Source organism: Pseudopipra pipra, chromosome 17 (genome assembly GCF_036250125.1).
Source record: "Pseudopipra pipra isolate bDixPip1 chromosome 17, bDixPip1.hap1, whole genome shotgun sequence".
Classification (NCBI taxonomy): domain Eukaryota; kingdom Metazoa; phylum Chordata; class Aves; order Passeriformes; family Pipridae; genus Pseudopipra; species Pseudopipra pipra.
Genome location: NC_087565.1, coordinates 4,003,048 through 4,026,602, shown reverse-complemented (window position 1 = coordinate 4,026,602; position 23,555 = coordinate 4,003,048). Strand labels below are relative to the sequence as shown.

At 55.6% G+C, this 23,555-nt stretch overlaps 1 protein-coding gene and 1 long non-coding RNA gene across 4 annotated transcripts; one reads left to right on the top strand and one right to left on the bottom strand.

Annotated features, from left to right (window-relative positions):
- The first annotated feature begins 1,011 nt into the window (after positions 1-1,011).
- Positions 1,012-23,217, top strand: UCKL1 (uridine-cytidine kinase 1 like 1). 3 transcript variants are annotated; one of them, XM_064673934.1, is made up of 15 exons: positions 1,012-1,112; positions 8,606-8,799; positions 9,340-9,446; positions 9,638-9,808; positions 10,057-10,128; positions 11,639-11,828; positions 12,566-12,627; positions 17,820-17,839; positions 20,186-20,284; positions 20,620-20,713; positions 21,012-21,074; positions 21,431-21,553; positions 21,863-21,970; positions 22,135-22,291; positions 22,850-23,217. In XM_064673934.1, exons 1-15 carry the CDS (start codon positions 1,063-1,065, stop codon positions 22,924-22,926), a joined length of 1,587 nt encoding a protein of 528 aa, XP_064530004.1. In that variant the 5' UTR covers positions 1,012-1,062; the 3' UTR covers positions 22,927-23,217. The 3 variants fall into 3 exon arrangements, with proteins under 3 accessions (XP_064530004.1, XP_064530000.1, XP_064530001.1); XM_064673930.1 differs by lacking the exon at positions 1,012-1,112 and adding an exon at positions 4,655-4,976; XM_064673931.1 differs by lacking the exons at positions 1,012-1,112; positions 17,820-17,839 and adding exons at positions 4,655-4,976; positions 13,945-13,961.
- LOC135423568 (uncharacterized) lies at positions 1,693-4,510 on the bottom strand. The gene is made up of 2 exons (XR_010434833.1): positions 4,367-4,510; positions 1,693-2,674 (listed from the first exon to the last, which is right to left on the bottom strand). It is a non-coding gene; the product is annotated as an uncharacterized LOC135423568 (long non-coding RNA).
- Positions 23,218-23,555: the final 338 nt, after the last annotated feature.

Below are 23,555 nucleotides of genomic sequence, written 5' to 3'. Positions count from 1 at the left end.
GTCCAGTGTCTCCCAGCCCCAGGGGCTGCATCCAGCCCAGGACCTCTCCTCCCTAGGGAGCTCTGCAGGACCTGGGCCCCACCTCCCGGTCCTCCCAGCGTGGGAATAAATCCTCTTCTGCTCCCTAATGGTTTTATTGGCACCGAACCCAAGTCAGGGACAGATTTAGACTGATCTCCCTGCTGGCTGAGAATCCAACCTTTCCTCACGGACGCTCTCGGCTCCCCAAAGGCAGGATGGGGACCCCAGAAGCAGCACTTGCCATGCCCCAAACATGTGGTACCACAAACCTCTGCTCTGGGGGACCCCAGACACAAGATGGGAGCACAATGCCAAGGAAAACCTGGGACCCCCACAGGGCTGGGGTTCCCCCAGCTTCTCCACTCCCCTGTGACCAGGTCAGGGCCTGGGAGCACCCAAATCCTGCTGCCCCCAGTTCTGCTGGCAGCAATAAAAGGTGGGGGGAAAGGGGAGGGGGGTTTGCTTGGGCATGGGGTGCAGAGCTGCCCCACAGCACTCACCCATGATAACAGCACTTATTGCATCCCACAGCACCCACCCATGCCCAAAACACCCACCTGCACCCACTCGTGCCCACAGCAGCCATTCGTACCCAAAGCACCCACCCTCCTCACTCCACGGCACCCACTTGTCCCCAAAGCACCCACCTGCACCCCACAACCCCCCCTTTGTGCCCTACAGCGCCCAGCCACGCTGAGATCACCCTGCAGTGCTCACCTGCACCCCACAGCTCCTACCCATGACCACAGCACCCACCTGTGCTGCAACACCCACCTGCATCCCACAATACCCACCTACCCCCCCAGCACCCACTCATGCCCAGAGCACCCACCCACACCCCGCATCACCCACCTCTACCCCACGCTACCCACCTACCCCCCACAGCACCCACCCGTGCTCCCACCACCGCACATCACCCCAAATCACTCCCCACTCCCCCCTTCCCGCTCCCTCCCGGTCCCGCACTACAATTCCCGGGCATCCCCGCGCCAGCGCCGCCCCCGCCGCTCCCCGCCCGCTCCCGCCTCTCCCCGCAGCACCATGGCCGCGGCCCCGGTGCCCGAGGGGGCTCCGGTGGAACCGCACGACAGGTAAGATCCCGCGTTCTTTTCCCCGGGATAATCCCTCCGGGACGGACCGGCACCGCAGTGCCCGGAGCCGCCGGTTCCCCGTTCCCGCCGCGTCCGGGGCGTTGCGGTGCCGGTCCCGTCCCCCACGATGCCACTTCCGCGAGTGGGGCCTCCCCGAGCCCATCGCACCATTAAAACCCTTCGCCTTTCCCACCAGCCACTATTTTTTCCCACCCCCACCTTATCCCTTCTTTATTTTCGTCCCCCCCCTTTTTTTTTTCCTTCACGTGGTCACCTTTCTCCTTATTTCCCTTATTTTATGGGTTTTGCCCTTAATTTCCCAGCAGATAAACCACAGCTCCCATTTTCCAAGCTTGCTGGTACATGCATCCCCTCCATCAAGCACGAGGAGTGGGACAACCTAAACTTTTACACCCAAAAACCCCATCCAGGGCAATTCTGACAACACACACACTCTCTCTCATGTTTTCCCTCCATTTTCCACCCCCTTTTCCATCTCAATCCTCAGGGATTGAGGAGACTGACTGCTCCCAAACATCAAATGTCTGGGAATTGGATTTGGAGCATCAAATGATGTGTGGCAAATGATGTGGCAAAGCTTATAGGGATGGAACATCCCTGCATCCCTAGTTGTAGGGTACCAACACCCCACTACACCGACCAACTGACCCCAGAGTGAGTGCCAAACCATCCCGCGTGTTCCAGGAGCTAAATCCACTGCTGGCAGCTGCCTGTGCCTTTCCTGTGAGTCAGTGGTGGGTAGCAGGGAGGATGAGGATGAGGATGGGAGGAAGGAGCCTCCCCGAGTCGTGCCAACCAAGCGAGGGATGAGTAACTGGGTTGTGTAACAGAGCCCCTTCCACCGCGGCTCCCGCTCGGTATAAATAGCAGCGGATAATTGAGTTTGAAGAGGGAAATGTTTGTTCTTTTGTGGTGAGGGAGCAGAGACTGTAATGGAGCTGGAAGGAAGCGTGTGTGTGTGTGGAATTGCTGGGATGAACCATCTGGCTCTGGGTGGCTCTGGCCAGGGCAGAGGTTGGTACGAGGCTGGGTAAACGTGATGGGTTTGCAGGATGTGCATGGATATGGCACGGCATGGGCACGGCACGGCGTGACCACCAGGCAGTGTCTTGGTGCCCCTGGATCCCCACTGGCAGTGGGGTGGCAGGCAGGTTCCTCCATCCCATGACCGGGTTCCTCCATCTTGTGTGCAAGTCCCTCCATCCTCTGGGCAGGCTCCTCCATCCCACGGCTGAGGTCCTCCATCCCTCGGGCAGGTTTCTCCATCCCCTGGACTTGTTATTCCATCCCTTGGGTGGGTTTCTCCATCACATGGGTGGGTTCCTCCATCCCCTGGGATGGTTCCCCAGACAGGCAAGGCCCATCCAAGGGCTGACACACATAGATCCAGCCCAACAAAGCCCAACTCAGTGATGGAGGAAGCAGGTTTGGCCTCCACACTCCTCCAGGTGCTGCTTGCAGGGTGGGATCTGGGAGCAGGACCCTCTCCCAGGAACAGGCATCCCTCTGTTTTGGGCTTGGTGTGTCCACATCTCTTGCACCTATCCAATGACAATATGCATGACCAAACCAGGAAAAGCCACATGCAGTCCAGCTTCCATCTTTAAATCCTATGGAAAACCCATCGCTGGGAGGGAAAGGGGATCCTGGCCTTTGTGTCTGGTTTCCTCTTCCTCACAATTTTAAGTCCAGCTCTTGGAGGGATTTGCGCTTAAAAATCATCTAGAAGGAAAAAAGGCCAAAACCAGGGACTTTTGGCCTGTGTGAGAGCTCAGCAACCATGAAGGGACTTGGGAAGCAGAGGAGATTTGCAGAGGAGCGTGTGCCAGGAGGAAGGCTCTGTTGCTGCCGAGGTTTGGAGGCAGTGCAGGCGATTCCTGTCCCATCTGGGAATCTGGGATGTTGAGTGGGATGCTGGGAGAGTTGCTCCTGTCACTGGGACATTTTAACAAAGGCAGGAAAAGTGGCAGCAGGAGCGTGCGATAAGGAACAATATCCCTGGGCGAGGGCTCCTCGCGCCGCGTCCCCCGTCCCTTTGCTTTTTTGCTTCTTTAATGAGAAGGAACAGAAATGGCTCCGGAAGAGAATTTTATTTTTAAACTTCTGAGAGAGCTTTTACAGCAAGAGGAGAGTCTGGGCAGAGATCAGAGGTGGAAAAGTTCCTTTGATCATCGCTCACTTCCCTGATGTCGGGGCAGCAGCTGCGGCTCACACTGGGGACAGGTTACCCCAAAACCCTCCTGTCCCTGTCCCTTGCTTCAGAACCAGCCCCTCATCCCTGGTTCCCATCAGGTCTCCATCTTTTGGGACAATGATCTCCTCTACAGGTCCTGTTGGTGAGCAGGAGCAGGAGGGGTCTGATGCCCCCCTTGTTCAGGAGGGGTTTGCTGAGGACACCGGAATGCAGTGTGTGACCCCTGCTTCTGGCATAGCCCTGGTGGCTCCAGAAGATGGAGGAGGGGGAAAGAGTCTTTTTCCAATTCTGGCCCCACCTCCAGGTGTTGGTGCTAAGCAAGAGGGAGCACCCACCCCAGACCCCCTCAGCTTAGAGGCCGAGGTCCCATCTCGGGTGGCTGGAGTCTCACTTGGTGACCATGGAACATCATTGGGATGCTCCATGTCCCGGGCAGAGCCTGGCTGCCCTCAAGGTGTCCTCTGCCACCTTCTTCCTTCCTCAGCAGCCAGGGGTTGTGGGGTGGGGGCTGCTCTGCCCCAGCCCCTGCACATCAGGGCTGACTGGGATCCCCCTCCTGTGGTGCCCAACATCTCCCACTCTTGGCATGTGTCCTGCCTGTCAGAGGGTACCTGGCCGGCCGGCCGGCCCAGGGGGGGCAAGGGGCAGCTGGCAGGGGGTGCTGAGGGAGTGGATGGCCGGGCACAGCAGCCAGCAGGACGTTATTCTTAGCCACCCGCAGCTCCAGGGTGTTGAGTTTCACCCACTTGTTTACTTCAGGGCTGAGGGGACAGTGAGGGGCAGCTCTCGGGGAGCTGAGTGACCAAGGGTGGGGAACTCACAGCTGGACCCCCACTGATGGGAGCTCAGGGAGGGGGACGAGTCCTGCCCCAAAAAGCCAGGCACAGCCAGCAGCCCCCTGGCCCTGAGCCCCAGCTGCTCCACCAGCTGCACGTGGGGTGCTGTCTGGATACCCCCTCCATCCCTGCCCTGGGGCCATGCCCTCCTGCCCCCCTGCAGACCCCTCCCCGCCAATGTCAGGAGCCCACTGGGGACTCACCAGTGCCCGTGGATGTGGATGTCACTCACCAGGTGCCCTCCCTGCTGAGCCCTCTCGTCCAGGGCGGTCAGACACCCCCGGTCCTGGGGAGCAGAGGCGCCGGGGACTGGTGTTTATTGCGTGTGCTGGGGGCGGTGAGGGGAGGTGTCACTTCATCCCCGACCCCCCCGCTTTTTTTTTAATCAAGCCAGTGCTATTAATATCAGGTAATGAACGTAATCTGGAGGTTAAGCTATCCTCTTATGCTGCTGACCGCTGCGCAGCTCCCAGACGCAGACACTCCCCCGGCTCTGCTCGCTTTTCCTGCCTCCATCTTCCAGCCCCCTGGATCTGCCGGGGGTCTCTGTCAGCCCGGCCTCTCGGGACCCCACAGTCCCAGTGCCGGGGGGGTCACTCCGTGCATGGCTCCGAGCCCTGAGGCTCGCCCAGCTGCCTTCCCACCCTGGTAGTGCCAGAGACTGGGGACAGGAGCCGAGGTGCGGGCAGGGACAGGGAGTGACACCCTCTGTCCAGGACCACCCCCAGCTCGGCGGTGGGGGGAGATGAGCAGCCCCCCAGCCTTCTCCAGCGTCCGCATCTCAGGCTGCTGGGCCCTCGGGCCGGATGGCGGGTGAGTTTTGCCTCATTTTTGAGTGCATTTTACTGGTTTTCACCTGTTTGCTTGCTGGAGCGAACCCTCGGTGGCCGCAGTCCCAGTCTCCCAGCTCCAGTTCCCATCTTCGTGATGGCTGAGGGCTATGAGAGCACAGGCAGCAGCCTGGAAAAGATCCGTTTCCCGTGGGACATGGCTGTGGCCAGCCGGGAGCCTCCGCAGGCTCAGGGGGCTGCTGGGGGGTCCTGAGGGCTGGGAGCTCGTTCGGTGGGTTGTTTACAGGGTGCAGAGCCCAGGACATGCTCTCCTGTCCACTGCCAAGTTCAGGTTTGGGGCTGTGCCATCTTTCCTTGCTGCTGTAGGTGCTGCTGGGACCTGCTGCCTTTCTCAACCCGGCCCAGCAGGGATTCAGGGTGGTCAGGGCTCTCTGAAGGCAGCAGAATGCAGAGAGCTGAGCACAGGGCACAGGGCTGGGGATGGGAGCACAGTGGGGAAGGAGAGAGGTGCCTCTCACACCTCAATAAATCCATGCTTGGACTAAGCAGGAGCAAAATGCTTCCTTCATTAGTGCTGGCACAGCAGCAGGGCTGGAGAGCCCTTGTGGGGAGCAGACCCCCTCCACCAGGCTTCCTCGAGGAGGCTCCAACAAGGATGCACCAGCTGCAGGGAAGGCAGAGCATCCCCAAAAGCTGGGGACAACCTGTGGAGAGGCCTTCCAGGTAGGCTTGACAGGAGAGGGGTTACCAAGCCAGGGTAATGTTTCCTTTCCTATTTGCTTGGCGGTGGTACTGAGCTGCTGAACCCCAGCAATCCACAGCACTGAAGAGGGTCCATGTGGGACAAGGAATGGCATGGACTCCAGCTCTAAACAGGATCCCATTTTCTCTGGGCTCTGCAGGTCGGGACATTGTGGGGGCTTCATCACTGCTACAGGAAATTTTAAAAGGGGATAGGGAAGAACAGCCAGCGGAGATGGCTTGGATCAGCCATCCCTTTGGAGCTGGGAAGAGCCCCTTTCTGGCAAAGGCAGAAGTGGAAAACATCTACAAATCTTGAAGTGTAACATTAGGAGAAAAGGCATGACCTTTGGAAAGCTCTGGGACAGCCCCGCAGACTGCCCCACAGCCCTCCTCCCACATAAATCTGGGAAACGTGGATTTGAGAGGTGTAGAATATCTGCCTCCTGTACAGGCACCAACAGTGTAGATGATATCGACAGAAATGTGTAGAATTTTGGTGAAAGCCCAGAAATATTTGGATGAGATGAGGCAAAGCACCAACTCTTGGAACAGGATTAAAGTGCTGCATCCCAGAGCAGCCCCAGGTGTGTGTGAGGGGCTCTGTTCCTCTCCCAGGGGTGCATGTCCCTGCATCCCACAGGAATGTCCCCTCTGTGCCAACACCCTGGGTGTGCTGTGGGCACCCAGGAGAGCAGAGGGGAGGGGTGACACTTGAGAAAACAGGATGGAGCTGTGGCCATTGCTTGTAATTCTGGGCACTGCCAGAGCCATCAGGGTCCAAACCTCCCTGTCCCTGCCTGGAGCTGGATGATGTCGATGCTGGTCAGAGGCACCGGTAGCAGAGGTGAGCCTTGCTCTGAGAAACAGAGCTTTGCCCAACTCAGAGTCACTTTGGGAATGATGGCCTAGGTCAGGATCTGCGAGCTGGCACAGCAGAACTTGTCAGTGTGTGACCCCAAGGAGCAGAGCATCCCGACAGGCTCGCCTGTCGCATGGAGACTGACGTGCATTCCCAGAGGAAAACCAGCCGAGCAGCCCATGGTGCAGCGCCAGTGGCAGAGCTCTGGAGTAACCACAGTCCCGGGAGAGGGACCGGGATGCGGCTGAAAGGAACCGCTTTATTTTTCTGGTAAACAACTGTGGGTTTGTCATCTCTGCTTTTATCAAGCCAAAGTGACTTTGTTCATGCACCAGCACCGCCGGCTGCTTGTCAGCCCCACTCTGGGAATAGCACCACTGGGAGAGGAGACCCATATATCCCATCTGGGTTTGCTGCTCCTGGTGGACAGAACCATTTTGGTAGACACCCCAGAAGGTTTCCTGATGGGTCTCACTTCCTGAGGTCACTTTTTAAAAGTGATAGTTGGGATGTTCCTGGCTCCTGGTTGAGCTAGAACCCACTTGGAGCTGGTTGTGTGTGCTGATGGCCTCTGGCAGGGGATGGGGTATTGATGGCTTGAGGCTCTTGTGGGACACTCTGTGGGTGCACACCTTCAGGTAGGCATCGGTGGGAGAGGTCTTGGTGCAGGGGCAGGAGCTGCAGCCTGCCTTTTGTTAGCAGGAGTTCAGCAAAGTCAGGCAAATCCCTGTCTCCTTGCCCATTCCGCAGGGATGTGCTGGTGCAGGAGGTAGGGATGGTTTCATGGGGGGGTCCTGCTGTGCCCAGGGGGTTTGCCAGGGTGATCCCCACTGTGCCCAGCAGGTTTGCTGTGTCACTTCATGCACAGATGGCCAGTCTGAAATTTTGATCTTTATCTAAAATTGTTCTAAAAGGGGCTCGGGGAGGGAAGGGAATTAACCTTCATACCAAAACAGCTTAAAATCAACCCAAAATCTGTAAAGCCCTGCAGTTTAAGCCCTTTCAAAAGCAAACCATAATAGAGCAGCAGCAAAGCCCCCCTGGCTCGGCTGGGCTGTACCAAATAGCCCTGGTTTGGAGCCATTGGTGCCCAGATCTCTTGGTTTCCCTTCCAGCCCAGTCATGGCTGAGGAGAAGAGCAGCCTGAGCAGGGAGGAGCCCTTTGCACCTTCTCCCAGGGAACAGACATCCCTCTGAGGTGGCAGAGCACAAGCAAGGAGGAGAGGGCACTGGTATAAATAATCCTCCCCGTGCCCACGCTGGCTGGGCAGTGGCTGTAGCTTATCTCCTGGCCAGAGGCCACTTATCATTTCCCAGCCACTGCTCTCCTGCTGCCAAGCTGGAAAGGGCTCAGGAGGGTGTGTTGTTCCTCTCCCTCCCCAGGGCTGCGGTGGGAGGGTAGATAAGGGAGAGGAGCCTGCTCCAGGGCTCCAGGTGAGCTCAGAGCTCACCCAGCTCCCAAGGCAAAGCTGATGCCAACATCTTGGCAGTCCCACTGCCTGGCTCTGCCCAGCTCACAGGCTTGTCCCCAGGGGCTTCAGGACAAAGGAGTGGGAGAACTAGAGCTTGAGTTGGAGTGCAGTGCTCAGAGTGGGGAGAGGAATGGAACTGGGAGTGGAGGGGATGAGGGCAGTTTAGCTGTAGCCCGTGTGTTTGACTTCTATCCCCAAGAAAGGTCCCTTGGCACATCGGAATGGGTTGTTGTCCCCTATAACACACCCCTCTGTGTTTCGAGAGCTCAGTGGGTGGTTTATTTCACACAGACCTTCCCCAGGCAGCAGGACTTTAGGGAGGGAGGTTTGCATTGCGCCTGTTCCAGGTTAAAACTGCTCCTGTGTAAGAGTTCCTCAGGGTTGGCCATGGCCCGAGGTCACAGAGGTGTGGGTGCTGGTAGTGCTGCAGCAGGGCTGTGGCTGCCTCTCCCCCTCTTCCATTGCATCCCTCATCCATGTGGTGTGGGATCCCCTCAGGACCCTGCTCCTGCACACCGGGAACGCATGTCCTTCCCTGCTCCCAGTAACTGTGCTCCTTCCTCTCGCCGTCCCCAGTAACAGCAGTGCTGAATCCCTGGACCGGCTGTATCCCACGGTGGGCTCCACCAAGCCCCCCCGGAAGCGGACCACCAGCCAGTGCAAGTCTGAGCCCCCACTGCTGCGGACCAGCAAGAGGACCATCTACACAGCGGGCCGGCCGCCGTGGTACAACGAGCACGGGACACAGTCCAAGGAGGCCTTTGTCATAGGTAGGACACCTCTACACTGCCCAGGCAGCATCTCTGCCACCTGCCCTGTGGGTCTCCAGGAGATCATGGGGGGATTCCTGCCACATTGCCCCCTTGGAATTTTGGGGTTGGCTCCAGCCCGAACAGGAGCAGGGAGAGTCCCCTTGGTTAGCCCAGCATTGGCTGGGTGGGCTGAAACCAAGAGTATGCAGAGGGGCTGGTGGATTGTAGCAGACCAGAGTCTTTGTTGTTCCCTCAACTCCTGTTGCCTGGGCTGTCACGAGTTCCCAGGGATTTAGTCTGGGCTGGTTCCCATGCCAGCTCTCACCGTGTTACACAACCATCTATCAAGTGAAGGGTTTCCCAGCTTTTGCTGGGCATGTTGCTGACAGTTCCAGTACATGCCACTTGACTTTTTCAAGGATAATCTCTTGGAGTGCCTATGATTTCCCTCTTTGAAGGTTCCTCCAGCTTAGTGCAACAGTGCAGGACCTGGGCTCCAGCCTGTGGTGGGAAAGGCTGTGCACGGGGTTGATGACTCCATTCCCTTTTCCCTGGCAGGCCTGGGAGGAGGCAGCGCCTCTGGGAAGACCACAGTGGCCACCATGATCATTGAGGCTCTTGATGTCCCATGGGTGGTTCTGCTGTCCATGGACTCCTTCTACAAGGTGAGGCTGCACATGGCCCTGGCCAGGCTTCTCAGGCTACCATGGCCCTTGGCATAACCCTTGGGTGGTGGGGCCCTGACACAGGTTTCCCAGAGAAACTGTAGCTGCCCCATCCCTGGAAGCGTTCAAGGGAGGAGGTGACTGGGCATGGCACTGGGGAGGGAAGTGCCCTAAGCTCTGCTCTGTGGCAGGTGCTGACCAAGCAGCAGCAGGAGCAGGCAGCCAGCAATGACTTCAACTTTGACCACCCCGACGCCTTTGACTTTGACCTCATCATCGCCACCCTCAAGAAGCTGAAGCAAGGCAAGAGTGTCAAGATCCCCATCTATGACTTTACCACCCACAGCCGCAAGAAGGAATGGGTATGGGACACTGAGGGGGGTGGGACAAGGTGGGGGACGGCCAAGGCAGGGGAGAGGGAGCCAACTGGACCCCTCCAGCCCCTGCCCTTTGCTGTCAGATCTGTGCTGTTGCCCTCTGCCCTGTGCCTGGCTCAGGGAGCGTTTTTGGGTGAGCTGTTGCAGTCACTCACAACCCAGAGAGGTTTCCTGGGATGAGGCATCTCTGAACAGATGTTCTGTGCTTAACCACATCCATTTTGACTCCACAGAAAACCCTGTATGGCGCCAATGTGATTATCTTTGAAGGCATCATGGCATTCGCAGACAAGGAGCTCCTGAAGGTGAGGAAGGGTTTCTAAGCAATTCTGGCAGGAGATGGTGGGAAGATGCTTTCTCCTGAGGTCCAGCAGGAGGGAGGTGACCTTCCCTTCCAGGTTATACCAGCTGCTGTAGAACTTCCCTGTGCAGGAGAAATAGGCTTTGACTCTGCAGCAGCAGGGGAAGAGCCCTGGCAGAGGTCAAATGTTTCAGTAAATACCTCGATCTCAGCCATTTGTGCCCAGGAACCAGGAGCTGTGCTGAGTGGTGACCTGGTTCCTGGCAGTGCTGATGCATAAATACAACTAGGAATAGCTCACCTCCACACTGCTGCAGCTTGCATAGCCAGAGGCAAAGTCTGCTGAGCTTCTAGTGCACAAACCTGGTGTTCCTAGCACGGACTCATCCAGCAGTTCAGGCTTTCTTGGGAATTATTTGGACACATCACAGAATGGTTTAGGTTGGAAGGAACGTTAAAAGAACATACAGTTCCACCCCCCTGCCATAGGCAGGGACACCTTTCACTAGACCAAGTTGATCCAAGCCCCATCCAACCTGGCCTTGAACACTTCCGAGCATGAGGCAGTCGCAGCTTCTCTGGGCAACCTGTGTCAGCACCTCACCACCCTCACAGAGAAGAATTTCCTCCTAATCTCTAATGTAACCCTGCCTTCTGTCAGTTTGAAGCCATTCCCCCTTGTTCTGTCACTCCAGGCCCTTGTCCAAAGTCCCTCATCAGCTCTCTTGGACCCTCTTTAGGCACTGAAAAGAGCTCTAAGGTCTCCTCAGAGCCTTTTCTTCTCCAGACTGAACAGCCCCAGCTCTCAGCCTGTCTCCATAGCAGAGGTGCTCCAGCCCTCAGAGCTTCTTCACAGCCCTGACAAATGCTCCATCAGACAGTGAGCCATGCACAGACTTAGCCAAGCTCTGTCTAAAAAGTTCTCTCCCCTGCCAAACAATCACTTGGTTGCACTTTTCTGGAGCAAGGATGACCTCCAGTGGACAGCTGAGTGAATCCCCCAGGAAGCTTCCCTCAGCATCCCTGCTCCTGCCTCTTGCAAGTAAGGGCAGAGTCATGTGCTGCCCTACTGTGCTGGGCTCCTTTCCAGTGTTAATTCCCTGCCTATAGAAGGGGCTTGGAATGAGATGATCTTTAAAGTTCCTTCCAACCTAAACCATCCCAGGATTCTATGATTAAGAAGCCAGTGCTCCTGGGTGGACCCTGTTGGTCAGTGTTGTGGGCAGTAACTCCTTTTGTCTCCTTGCTCCTAAATAAGATCCAACCAGTGTGTTGGAGCTGGTCAGTAGCGGGGACAGGGTTTGGAGCAGGACAGGTCTCAGAGGGCACAAGAGTAACAGGCAGGTGGCAGCAAGGGACTCACTGCAGCACCAGCCAGCTTCCAAGGAAAAGCTCCTCCAAAGCTGGAGCAGAGCCGGGCACTGTTAAACATGAGCTGTGCTGAGCACAGGGGGAAGGTGGGTTGAGTCACACACCTGACCCGGTGGGGTTTGTTCCCTCCCCTCCCACTTCAGCTGCTGGATCTGAAGATCTTCGTGGATACAGACTCGGACATCCGCCTGGTGCGCCGCCTGCGCAGGGACATCAGCGAGCGCGGCCGGGACATCGAGGGGGTCATCAAACAGTACAACAAGTTTGTCAAGCCTGCCTTCGACCAGTACATCCAGCCCACCATGCGCCTCGCAGACATCGTCGTCCCCCGAGGTACCTGCCCAGGGCTGGCCTGATGGGCAGTCCCTCAGAGACCCCATCCCTCTGCCCTCAGCTCTGCTGGCCAGTCCACCCCCTCCAGCTGGCAAGGACAGAGTGGCTGTCCCATGCCAAAGCAAAGGTCCCTCCAGCCAAGTGTCTCCAAACACTGGTCAAACACAGGTCCCATGGGGAAAGTCAGGGCTTTTCCCTCAGCCAGCCTCCTGCCCTGCCACGTCCTGGCAGCACAGCGATTGAAGAGCTGGAGGAGACTTGTAGATATCCAGTAACAGATTATTGAATAAGGGTTTAATAAAAGCAGGAATGTCTCCTGCTTTGCTAGGAAAGGGCTCTTTGGGGAAGCAGGGGTACAGTGTGGTTTTGAGCACAGTGGGGAATTTGAGGAAGAAACGTGGAAGAAAATTGGTCCTGACCAAGGTGACTCCTTTTTCTGGTATTAATTGACAAAAGGAAAGGGCCTCAAGTTGAACCAGAGGAGCTTCAGATTGGGTATCGGGGAGAATTTCTTCACCAAAAGTGCTATTAAGCCCTGGCACAGGCTTCCCAGGGCAGTGGTGGAGTCACCATCTCTTGAGGGATTTAAAAGATGTGTAGTTTTGGCACTCGGGGACATAATTTAATGGTGGGCTTGGCAGTGCTGAGGGAGCGGTTGGACTCGATGATCTTAGGGAGCTTTTCCAACCTTCACAATTCTGTGATTCTATAATTCTTTTGCTTTTGGTTCACTCCAGGGAGTGGAAACACCGTGGCCATCGACCTGATTGTTCAGCACGTCCACAGCCAGCTGGAAGAGGTAAGAGATGCTGGGTGGTGAGGAAGGTTCACAACCTTGCCTGGCAGCAGTGCCGTTGCTGGGAGCCATGCTCTGGGTGCCCAGGTGGGAATGGCCTGGCTTCCTTTGTGCTCCAGGTGTGGGAGTCCCTGTGAGCTCCTCCCAGCCCTCTCCCTCACTCCAATGAAGGAAACTGCCTTGTCCCTGTGTTCTGATTAGTCATTGCTCCTCTGCCAGCTGCGTCCAGCAGCAAATTCCTTCCCTGCCTGGGAGAGCACATCATCAGGGGACAAATCAACCATCCTTCTGTGATCCAAGAGATGTGCCCCCTTGCCTGCAGCCCTCCTGGGGCAGCATCACCCCAAACCCTCCACTTTTCAGCTCTTGGGCTTCTCCTCTTCCCCCCTGTGCAGATGCTGCTGCACAAGTCTTTCCAGTCAGGAGTCCACTTTTCCACTTCTGTGGCCCTGGATTTCAAAACCCAAAGTCTTATCAGTGTTTGAGCCTTGATCCAGACACATGCTCCATCACTTCCCCACCACTGGCTTTAACCAGTCTTCTCCCTTGTCCCGGGCCAGTCCTGACTGGTGGTTTGTGACCCTGTGATCAGCTGATGCCGTTGTGTGTTGCTGTCACTGAGCAGCACAGCCTCCTCCCACCCCACAGCTGTAGCTTTAGTGATATTTCAGTCATGGAGATGCTCAGAGCGATCTCCTGGGAGGTGGAAGAAGCATAACCTGGAGATGGATGCGCCTCAAAGTAAAGGGCTTGATTCCTTCAAGTCTTTTGGAGGTCTCAGGTGGCAGGAGCTGCTTGGCCTTGGGATGGGAGCTGGCACACCACAGCATCCTGCTTCCCATGCCTGCTCAGGAGGGACCACTCTTGAGCAAAGGTGTCTTGGCAAGTTCCCCCTCCCGGAGCACCTGACTGCCTGGATTCACAGCATTAAGCTCTAGGAGGCTGGGAATGTGGTTTCTAAACCCTTGGTCACAGGAGGAAGGATCAGAGCCCTGGCATTGGTGCTACCACCGGGCTGAGGAGCACACCCAGCCATGGGGCACAGTCCAGGGGAGGGGAATGTCTGTTTTCCCCCAGCCTCTGAGATCCAGCCGAGGAGTATCATGGCAAACCCAGCAGCTCCTGTGGGTTCCACTGCAAGCTAGGCAAAGGGTTGGCTTGGGGGAGGCTTTCGCAGACTTGGGGAGGGGAAGAGGGGTAAAAGGCTACATGTGAATGCAGGAAAATATTCCTATTTTTCCTTTTTTTTTGTCTTGAAACGACCCTGGTGTTGACAATGCTTAATACCGGTTGCATTGTGTCTTTGTGTTGCTGCCGCAGCGTGAACTCAGTGTCAGGTAAGAGCCCTCACTCTGTCCTGTCTGTGCAGCCGAGGCATTTCCAATGCCAGGCACTGCTTGGCCTCACCCTGACCTGCAGCGGGACTGACAGCTTGAGTAGCACACGGCCTTGTCACGCTCAAAGGTGACAAAAGGCCTCCTTGTCCTTGACTTTGGGATGGCAGGGACAGGGCTGCTCCCCAGGGATGTACCACCAGCTGGAGCACAGATCCCTGAAGCTGGGGCAGGGCCAGGTTTGTAGCTGGGGACCCCCAGTCTCTGTGAGAGGGGAGGCTTTGCACCCTGAGATGCTCTTTTATTTCTCTTCATCCTCTAAGATGAACGATTTTCAGAGCAACTCTCCATCCCTGATGATTAAACATCATTATGCATAAATTATTAGATTAGCCAAAGCATCTTAAAAATAAATAAAAAAATTGGTGGAGAGTGACATTTTACTTGGGCAGATAGTGATAGGACAAGGGGGAACAGTTGTAAGCTAAAGGAAGAGAGACTTAGATTGGATATTAGAAAGAAATTCTTCCCTGTGAGGGTAGTGAGGCCCTGGCACAGGTTGCCCAGAGAAGCTGTGGATGCCCCATCCCTGGAAGTGTCCAAGGCCAGGTTGGACAGGGCTTGGAGCAACCTGGACTAGTGGAAGGTCTGAGGGTTGGAATGAGATGAGCTTTAAGGTTCCTTCCAACCCAAACCATTCTGTGATCTTGAGGGTGGTGAGAGCCCTGGACCCCTCACCACACACAAGTGCTGTGCTTGATGGCACCCAAAGGAGCGTAGCAGCTTCACATCACCAGAGGTACCCCCTTTCCACTGCATCCAGAGGCTGTACAGCCACTGCTGGAGGACTGAGAAAATCCTGCTGCCCAACTCCAGCAGGATTTCTGATTTCTAGGTGTCTGCAGGTAGACATTATAACATATATGTTGATTTACTTAACCTCTTCAGCATGTGCCTCCAGATGGGACTTTGACTCTCTTCCTTCCATTAAGGCTTTCAGGTATTTTTGTAGGAAGCAGAGGGAATGCATTACTGCAAATGGGTTTCCATTTAGATCTCCATCATTGTATGGAGATGCATAACTCAAGTAGCCCTAAAATTTACCTTTGGCATACAATGTGCTTTTAAAATACCTGAGATGAACAGGGAAGAGGCCCTGCCTTACTTATTTCTGCTTCAGCCAGTCATTTCTGGACTAGGGCAAGTGGATGTTTTATTTTATTTCTCTTTGCTTGTGTAACACCCTGGGGCCTGACATTTCCATACAGACACCTAAGCTTCCCTCTGTGTCTGGAGGTCCAGGTGGGAAGATGCTGTTTAGTATGGAGAGAAATCTGTTACTTTAAAATATGGCAGGAATAACATTAGCAAAGGCACTAATGTGTGTGGGGGGGGGTGTATATGTGTGTGTATATATACATATAAAATTATATGTATATACACAAATAAAAATTTTTATATATATATATATATACACACATATGCACAAATAAAATTTCCTTTCTCTCCAGAGAAAGGGGCACTCAGTACAGGTGATCTTTTTCTGCACCTTAAAAATCAGGTATTTAATATATCCATAAAGTATTAATAGTTTTATGATAGCAAGTTTGGAAAGGTAACCCTGACCTCCAGAAACACCTCTGTGATCATGACAGCCACAGCCAGTTTTATGTTCCGTTTGAGGCTCGTGGTTTCCATTTATGCCTTTGATGTAAAATCTGGAAAAAATTTCCTGCAAAAGCCCAAATATGTTCCACTGCTGGAGCCTCAGTGCTTTACTGCCACTGCTGTTTCCCCCAGCCCCTCTGTGGCTCTGCAAGAGGAACCAGGTGGATGGAGAGACACAACGAGCGAGATGTGCCTGGCGAATATGGGCTTTTCATCACAAACAATTCCCCATCCTCTTGTCTGGAATGGCTTCTTCTAAATGTCACGGTTGTTGTTCTGATGTCACCACTGTTTGCTGGCGGTGGGGACGCAGGGAGGGCTTTGTGCTGGGAGGATAAAACCTGGATGCTCAGATCTGGCCCCAGTCCGAGGTGCTTCTGGAGGCTGTGCTCCAGGGATGCCTTTTCTGACCGAGGGGCTGGCTGGGACAGGCAGGGAGTGCCTTTCCTCCATCAGATGGGTGAATTCTGGTGAGTTTAAAGGAAGTGGTGGCTTCCTTGGACCTACAAGGCTTGTTTTCATCCTATAACCACTGGCTGCTGAGGAGCTTCATTGCCTTCCCAGTTATTCCCTCAGAATACAGGTCAGACCTTAGCATCCTTGCTGCTGGGGTATTTCTTGTCCAGCTTCCCCTGTGGAACTGTGCATGTGCTGGAGAGGTAATTCCATACCAGCACTCCCATTCTATCCATGCCCAGGTGGGTGTTTCTCCTGCAGCCTGGTAGCAGGATTTGGAGCAGCCAGCCCATGCCCTCCAAGGCACAGTGCTCCCAGACCAGCCTGTTCTCCATCCCTCCTGCCACGCTCTCAGCATCCAGCCCTGTTCCCAGATCCAGCGCTCTTTCCAGCCGATTCCCCTCGCCAATCAATATTCCCCACCCCCAAGGTCCCGATCAGCTTGGCGTGCCCTTTGCCAATTGTGTCTTTAAATATCAACCCGTGGCGCAGTTTAATAGCCCTTGTTTGAAATGTCAGCCCTGAAAGGCAGCCGTGTACGTGTTTGAAATGCCTTGACTGCATCAGCTCCTTTGTAGCTGGATGTTTCTTGTCTGCTTCCTGCTCGATAGCATGTTCCACAAAGAGCTGAGGATGTTCCCTGAAGCCTTCCTGGGAGATGGTCACCCCTTTCTCTCTCTCTCTTTCTTTCTTTTTCTTTCCGGGTTTTTTTTTTTCCCCTTTAAAGCTTTTGTTCTGAGGGGGAAAAATTGTTTCCAAAATAAGACATTTTCTTGACGTGCTCATGGCTGCTCGTCTGGATGTTCCGTCACAGTCCCGCCTGGCAGGAAGGGACAGGAGGCATCAATGTTCCCTCCTTCCCTCCTGGGATGAGCAAGGGGTGGCATGGCAGTGGTGGGGTGGCTGCCAGAGGGGCTGAGCTCTCCCCTCAGCCTGCAGCCCTTCTCCAGGCATGGTGAGCCCAGGGCAGGTCCAGGTGAGCCCGGGGGAAGGAAGATCTTCCCAGCGGGCAGTGATGTTCAGTTCAGAGATGGGTTTCTCCCCATGTTCCTGGTGCTCTTGGCTTTCCAGGCTCTCCAAGGCTTGAGCAGATAATCTCTTCAGCATGCAGGAGGGGGACACCCCTGTGAGCCCACAAGCAGTTTGCCTGGGAGCAGGGCAGGTTGGATGAAGGTTCTGCAGGTTGGACAGAGGTTTTTGGTTTTGAGTGCCTGCACTTGCTCTGGGATTGCAGCGGAGCCCTGGGTGAGGGCTGGGCATGAGCCCTGGAAATGTTCAAGGCCAGGCTGGATGGGGCTTGGAGCAGCCTGGTCTAGTGGACCTGCTCATGACAGGGAGGGTGGAACAAGATTATCTTTAAGGTCCCTTCCCACCCAAACCATTCTAGGATTCTATGGTTCTATGTCCCTCCAGGCTCCAAAGGCCTCTGTTGCAGTATGGTATTACTCAGGACAGAAGTGGGACAGTGTCCTACCATGTCTCTGGAGCAGTGGAGCCAGTGCTGTGGAAAGCAGCAGTGACATGACTTGGTCACGAAGGGAGGAACACTGGTTCTGCATGGTGATGGCCTGGGCACCAGGCAGGTCCAAGAGTCGTTGATCAATTAGGGGATTTTTTCCCCCTTTGACTAATGAGAGTGCTTTCTCCTCTGTTTCATGTCCTGTTTGTCCCTCTCCCCTTAAACTCTCGTGTCTCCTGTCTTGTCTCCCCTGAACATCCCTCCCACCGGGTGACCAGAGGAAGCTGCGCTGGGATATGTGAGGAGACAAACGCTTATGGCAGTGTTTTGGTTGTGACACTAATGGTGGGGAGTGGGCAAGGGCTGTGCAGGGTGAGCCGCCTCACTAACCCGGGCTGGGGGTCTTGGGGCAGACAGCTCATAGGGTCCTGCTTTGCTGGGGCTGTGTGGACCAAACAGGGGTGGAGGCACTTGAGAGAGCAGCTTTATCCCAAAAATGGGACCTGTTCCCCCAGAAAGTACTATAGGGACCCCCACAGCACTGACTGGCTTTCAAGCAGGATGGCATCCAGACCTCCCTGTCCCTGCACTGCGTGGGTGTCACAGGAAGGTGCAGAAAACTCGGTGACAGAATGCTGACAGCATTTCCTGGGGGCCTGTTGACAGCTCAGAGTTCAGGGGCGGTGTTCCCACCGCTCACGGAGCTTGGAGCACTCACTGGTATCTGCAGCAGGGAGCAGGAGCCGGGCTCACACCAGGGCAGGAAAGGGGCTGCCCATCCCACTGGCATGGCAGAATGCTGGTACATAGACCTGGCAGTGATGGAGGGGAGAGGTGCCAGTGGCAAGCTCATTCCTGTGCCCCTAGGTGGGCTCTGGTAGATGGAAGATGACCCCAACAGCTCCTCTGGTTTAGGCAGCAGCAGTTTGTCACCTGGGCAAACCCAGCGGGGGCCATGAACAGGTATGTGGCTCTGTGTTGGGGGTCCCATCTCTGCCCCCCTAAAGCAGGCAAACAGGCAGCCCCTGTGCAGGCACCATCTGCCCGAAGCAGGGCTCATGCCCTCACCCACCGTGTGGGCACCCTGGGGGGCAGGAGGGGTTTAGGCAGGGCTTTTCCCCCAGGATCTGTTCCCAGACCAGGTCTGGCAGGAGGAGGGAAGGGAGGACTGTGGGGGCAGAGCTGTGGGTGCTGCTGGCAGCACAGCCCTGGCGTGAGACTGGCTCTGACAGCAGCAAATCCGCGGGGCAGCGACTAATGGGGTGAGCTCGCTTCACTGACAGCAGGCCCGGGGCCTTGAGGGCTGCTTGTCCCAAACCAGGGATGGGCTCTGCAGGCAGCAGGTGAGCCCGCGATGGGACCACAACCCATCCATGCTCCCCACATGGCTGCCAGCTGTCCTGGCTCTCCAGAGCATTCCCTGCATGGGGGCTCCTGGCTGCTACACAGGACTGGAGCTGGCAAAAGCAAGAAGGAGCCCTTAAGTACCCACAGGCCTCGGGAATGTCTCGTTTGGTGTTGGTTGGCCAAGACCAAGAGATGGCTTTGTGGATGGAGGCCTCAAGTTGCCTAGCTCTGCCCTCCTCCATGCCTACCCATCTTCTCTGTCCTCCTCTCTGCTTGCGTGCCTCTGTGTGCCATTAATCCAGGTTTCTGCTTGATTTCAAATCTTAATCATGCGGTGCTTTCGTTTGCTCTCTTCTCCACCTCCCCAACATCTCTCTGACTGGGATGCAGCTGCTGGCACGTGTGTGATCTGACGTGTGGCTTTCGGACCCCAGCCCTCCTCCCAGACAAAGTTGCTTGTCCATCCTGCCCAGCCTTGTGGAAGCCAAATGTGTCCTTCCTCTCATTACTGCTGCTCTCACAGGGAGAGGTGACTAATGGGGCTCCATTGTGCGCTTCCCCAGGAATGGTGTTCCCTTGATCCAAGAATAGCTCCCAGCCCTGTTTGTTATGTGGAATGAGTCACACAGAACCATTCCTGTCCAGCCATAAAGTCTTGAAGCTGTTCCCAATTTGGAATGGGCAAGGTACTCTCTAAAATGGTCACGTTCCAGCCGTGTGCCAGTGCAACACCTGGCCCTTGTAGGACAGAGACAACCACAAGAGACCCTCCTCACCCCATGAGTCCAGGATCCATCACCAAATAAGACTCCAGAACAGGGAAAGGTTTTGAGGTTATTTTCCACTTTCTTCCCAACCAGTGAAAATCAAGATGGGCCAACCACCTTCAGAGAAGCTGTGGCTGCCCCATACCTGGAAGTGTTCAAGGCCAAGTTGGACAGGGCTTGGAGCAACCTGTTCTAGTGGAAAGTGTTCCTGCCCATGGCAGGGGGCTGGAAGGAGATGATCTTTAAAGTCCCTTCCAACTCAAACCATTCTATCAACCACGGGTCAGCTGCCCAGCATGTCCTTGGGCTGCGAGGTCCCACTAACTCCAGTGCTCCCCATTCATGGGAGCAGGTCCCTTTGCCATGGCAGGGGACCAGGCAGGGCTGGCTGCTCGCTCGGCTCAGCTGGATGGGCTTGGTGTGCGTTTGCAGTGTGAGATGACATCTGGGAGGATGGCTCTGGCCGTGTGCTGTGCTCCAGCCTTCGGGCAGCCTTCCCCAGACCTTCTGACCTTGTGTTTGGTTTTCAGGGCCGCCCTGGCCTCTGCCCACCAGTGCCACCCCCTTCCTCAGACCCTCAGTGTGCTGAAGAGCACCCCTCAGGTGAGGGGCATGCACACCATCATCAGGTAAAGCCCCTGCCACGGCTCCCAGGGTGGGATGGGGCTCAGCTGCCACTGGGGTGGGCTCGGTTGTCTTTGGGCTCCCCAGTCCTACTTCTACCTGTCCTCACAGCCTGGAGACACAAGGCAGGGGTGGTGGCCCCTGCATCGAGGAGCTGTGCAGTTAGTGCTCAGTGGTCTTGCCAACAGTTTTATGCTTTTACCTTAAAACCGACACCACGGTTCCAGGCTCAGATGGTGCAAATGAGCCAGAGAGGAGCAGGGGCTGCCTCTGAACTCTACCAGCATCTCCTGGGGCACACTTTGGTCCACAGCTGATGTTACCTTTCCCTTCCCTCTAGAAACAAGGAGACCAGCAGAGACGAGTTCATTTTCTACTCCAAGAGGCTGATGCGGTTGCTGATTGAGCACGCGCTCTCCCTGCTCCCGTTCCAGGTGGGTTCAGGGCTATAGATGCTGGGTTTCCTCTCTGGTTTCTAACCCAAAACTGCTGGGAAGCCAGGACAGTCCTGGTAGTGCTCCTCCAACCTTCCCCATAGATCAGCCCTTTCCCCTGGATTAAAAAGCACCGGGGCTTCCTGAAGCTGTGCAGTGATGGTGTGGCCATGGGTGACAGCTCTTTGTCCTGCCTTGGTGTCCAAGGGTCCAGCCCAGCCCATGGCTGGGTGACTTCAGGCCTCCTCTGAGAGCTGTGTCAGAGCTGCTGGTAACACTTCTCACGTGGTTTTTGTAGAGTTGCACAGTCCAGACCCCTCAAGGACACGACTATGAAGGGAGGACGTACAGCGGGAAGCAGGTAAGTGGAAGCCAAAGCACTATTGAGACCTGCCCTATGGCGGTTCACTGGAAGCCCTGTGGGTATAGGGAAGGACCCCCCTGGCTGCCATCAGGCTGGGTTTGGTACCTGCTGTCATGAGTGTGACACCCTGGACCATTGGGTCAGGCATGTCAGTGACCAAGAGTGCCATCAGCACTGTGCCACTCATGCCTTCCAAATGGGAGGCAGCCTGGGCTAGGAGCAGCACACCCTCTTGGAAGGGATGTGCTTTGGGGTTACCCATTAGAGTCCCCTGCTGCCAAGACCCAGTGCCATGTGGGATGGGGTTGGTGGCAGCTCCTACACCGTGTGACCACCCTGGCCGTGTGCTGCAGATCACCGGGGTGTCCATCCTGCGCGCGGGAGAGACCATGGAGCCGGCACTGCGCGCGGTGTGCAAGGACGTCCGCATCGGCACCATCCTCATCCAGACCAACTGCAACACGGGCGAGCCAGAGGTAGAGCCTGGGGCTGCCCAGGACATCTGGTGTTAACCTGCACGTGCTGGGTGACTCAGGTGTTTTCTGAGAGCTCTTCAGTGATCCTGGAGTCCATCTTGGCAGGGGTTGAGTGCTTTGAAAGCTGCTCAGGTGGGCTTTGCCAGCAGGCTTGTGCACACAGGGGCTGCTTTGCTGCCCGAGTGTTTGCGCTGGCTCCGAGCTGACAGCCTGGATCCCAGGGATAGAGATGAATGAGGGAGCGAGAGAAGTGCTCGGGTTGCTCCATTAACCTGCAGCCTCTAAGCTGCCCTCTCATCCTCTGCCCAGCTCCACTACCTGCGTCTGCCGAAGGATATCAGCGAAGACCACGTCATCCTGATGGACTGCACGGTCTCCACGGGCGCCGCAGCCATGATGGCAGTGCGGGTGCTGCTGGTATGCAGGGGGGTGGGCGGGTGGCTGGCTCCAGAACAACCTGCAAAGCACCAACTGAGGTGCTGTGTCTGGAACTGGCTCCTCCGTGGGAAGGATGGTGTCAGGGCACACGGTACAGGCTGGGGTGACTCTGACCCTGAGCTGTCCCTGTGCATCTCCTGTAGGATCATGATGTCCCAGAGGACAAGATCTTCCTCCTCTCCCTGCTTATGGCAGAGATGGGTGTCCACTCGGTTGCCTATGCGTTCCCCCGGGTGAAGATCATCACCACAGCTGTGGACAAGAAGGTGAATGACCTTTTCCGGATAATCCCTGGCATTGGTGAGTATCCGAGTAGGAATAACCTGTGGTGGGGGGATTTTTGGTGCTTCTGGTGGGGAGAGGTGAAGCCCTGGTTGTCAGTTTAGGTCTGCCCTTATTTTACCTGGGGACCCACTGCCCCTCCTGGGCCCTGTGCCACATAGGTGGGATTGACATGCTGGCTCTGAGAGCTGCCAAGCAGCTATTCCCTTTTAAGCATCGGGTGCCATACCACATAGCATGAGCCTCCTCCAGCCCCAGATGGAGAAGTCTGGCTGGGACAGCTAGAGCAGCCCTGTGCCCACCTCGTTCCCTAAGTTGCCACCTTCTACAAGTTCACCCAAAACAAGCTCAGCGTGTTCTTCTGTCCTCACCTCTGCTGTGCCAGGAAACACCCTTTCACCGGCTGCTAAACCAGCCTCCAGGCTGCTCCAGTTTTGCTGCCACTCAAGTTTCTGTGCTGTTCAAGCTGTCAGATAAACCTGCTTCTGTCCCCTTGCCTGCTGGGATGAGGACAGGCAGGAGGATGGGTCTCAGGGCTCCTGCAGTGCTGCCCTCTGACTCTCTCTCTCCCCACAGGGAATTTTGGCGATCGGTACTTCGGGACAGACGCTCCTCCCGACTGGAGTGATGATGAGGATGCTCTTAGCACTTAGCTGGATGTGGAAGTGCCACTGGCACCAGGCAGCTTCAGCACCGCACCTTAACCCCTCTGTCCAGTGCAGAATTCTCCTTCCTCTCACCAAGCTTAGATATTTTTTTCAAATCTTACATCGGAGATCTAGGGCATATTTTTTCAAAGAAACATAAATCCTAGTTTGACTTTATGGACAGTCGTGTGTCCCAGCATAGAGCAGAGTTAATTTATTTTAATTTAAATATTTGCCTATATAACTTATTGGAGATATTTTATAAAGGACAATAATAAATTTTTTCTCTGGTTTTCTTGAACGGAGCCATTCTTTGTCAATTCCCATGGGCCCCCAGTAGGATTTGTGACCCTCTGGAACTACTGTCCTGAGAGGGGAAGATGCCATGAGGAGTGGTGGGAGGTCGAGAATACCATGCTCTTGATCCAAGGAAAGACTTGGTGGCGGAAGAGAGGGAATTCCTACTGTCTGCAAGGAGACTGAAGGCTGGATATTAGGAAACAGTTCTTCCCCCAGAGGGTGGTCAGGCACTAGAACAGGTCACGGCACCAAGTCTACCAGAGCTCAGGAAGCATTTGGACAACGGTCTCAGGCACATGGTGGAATTGTTGGGGCTGTCCTGTGCAGGGTCAGGA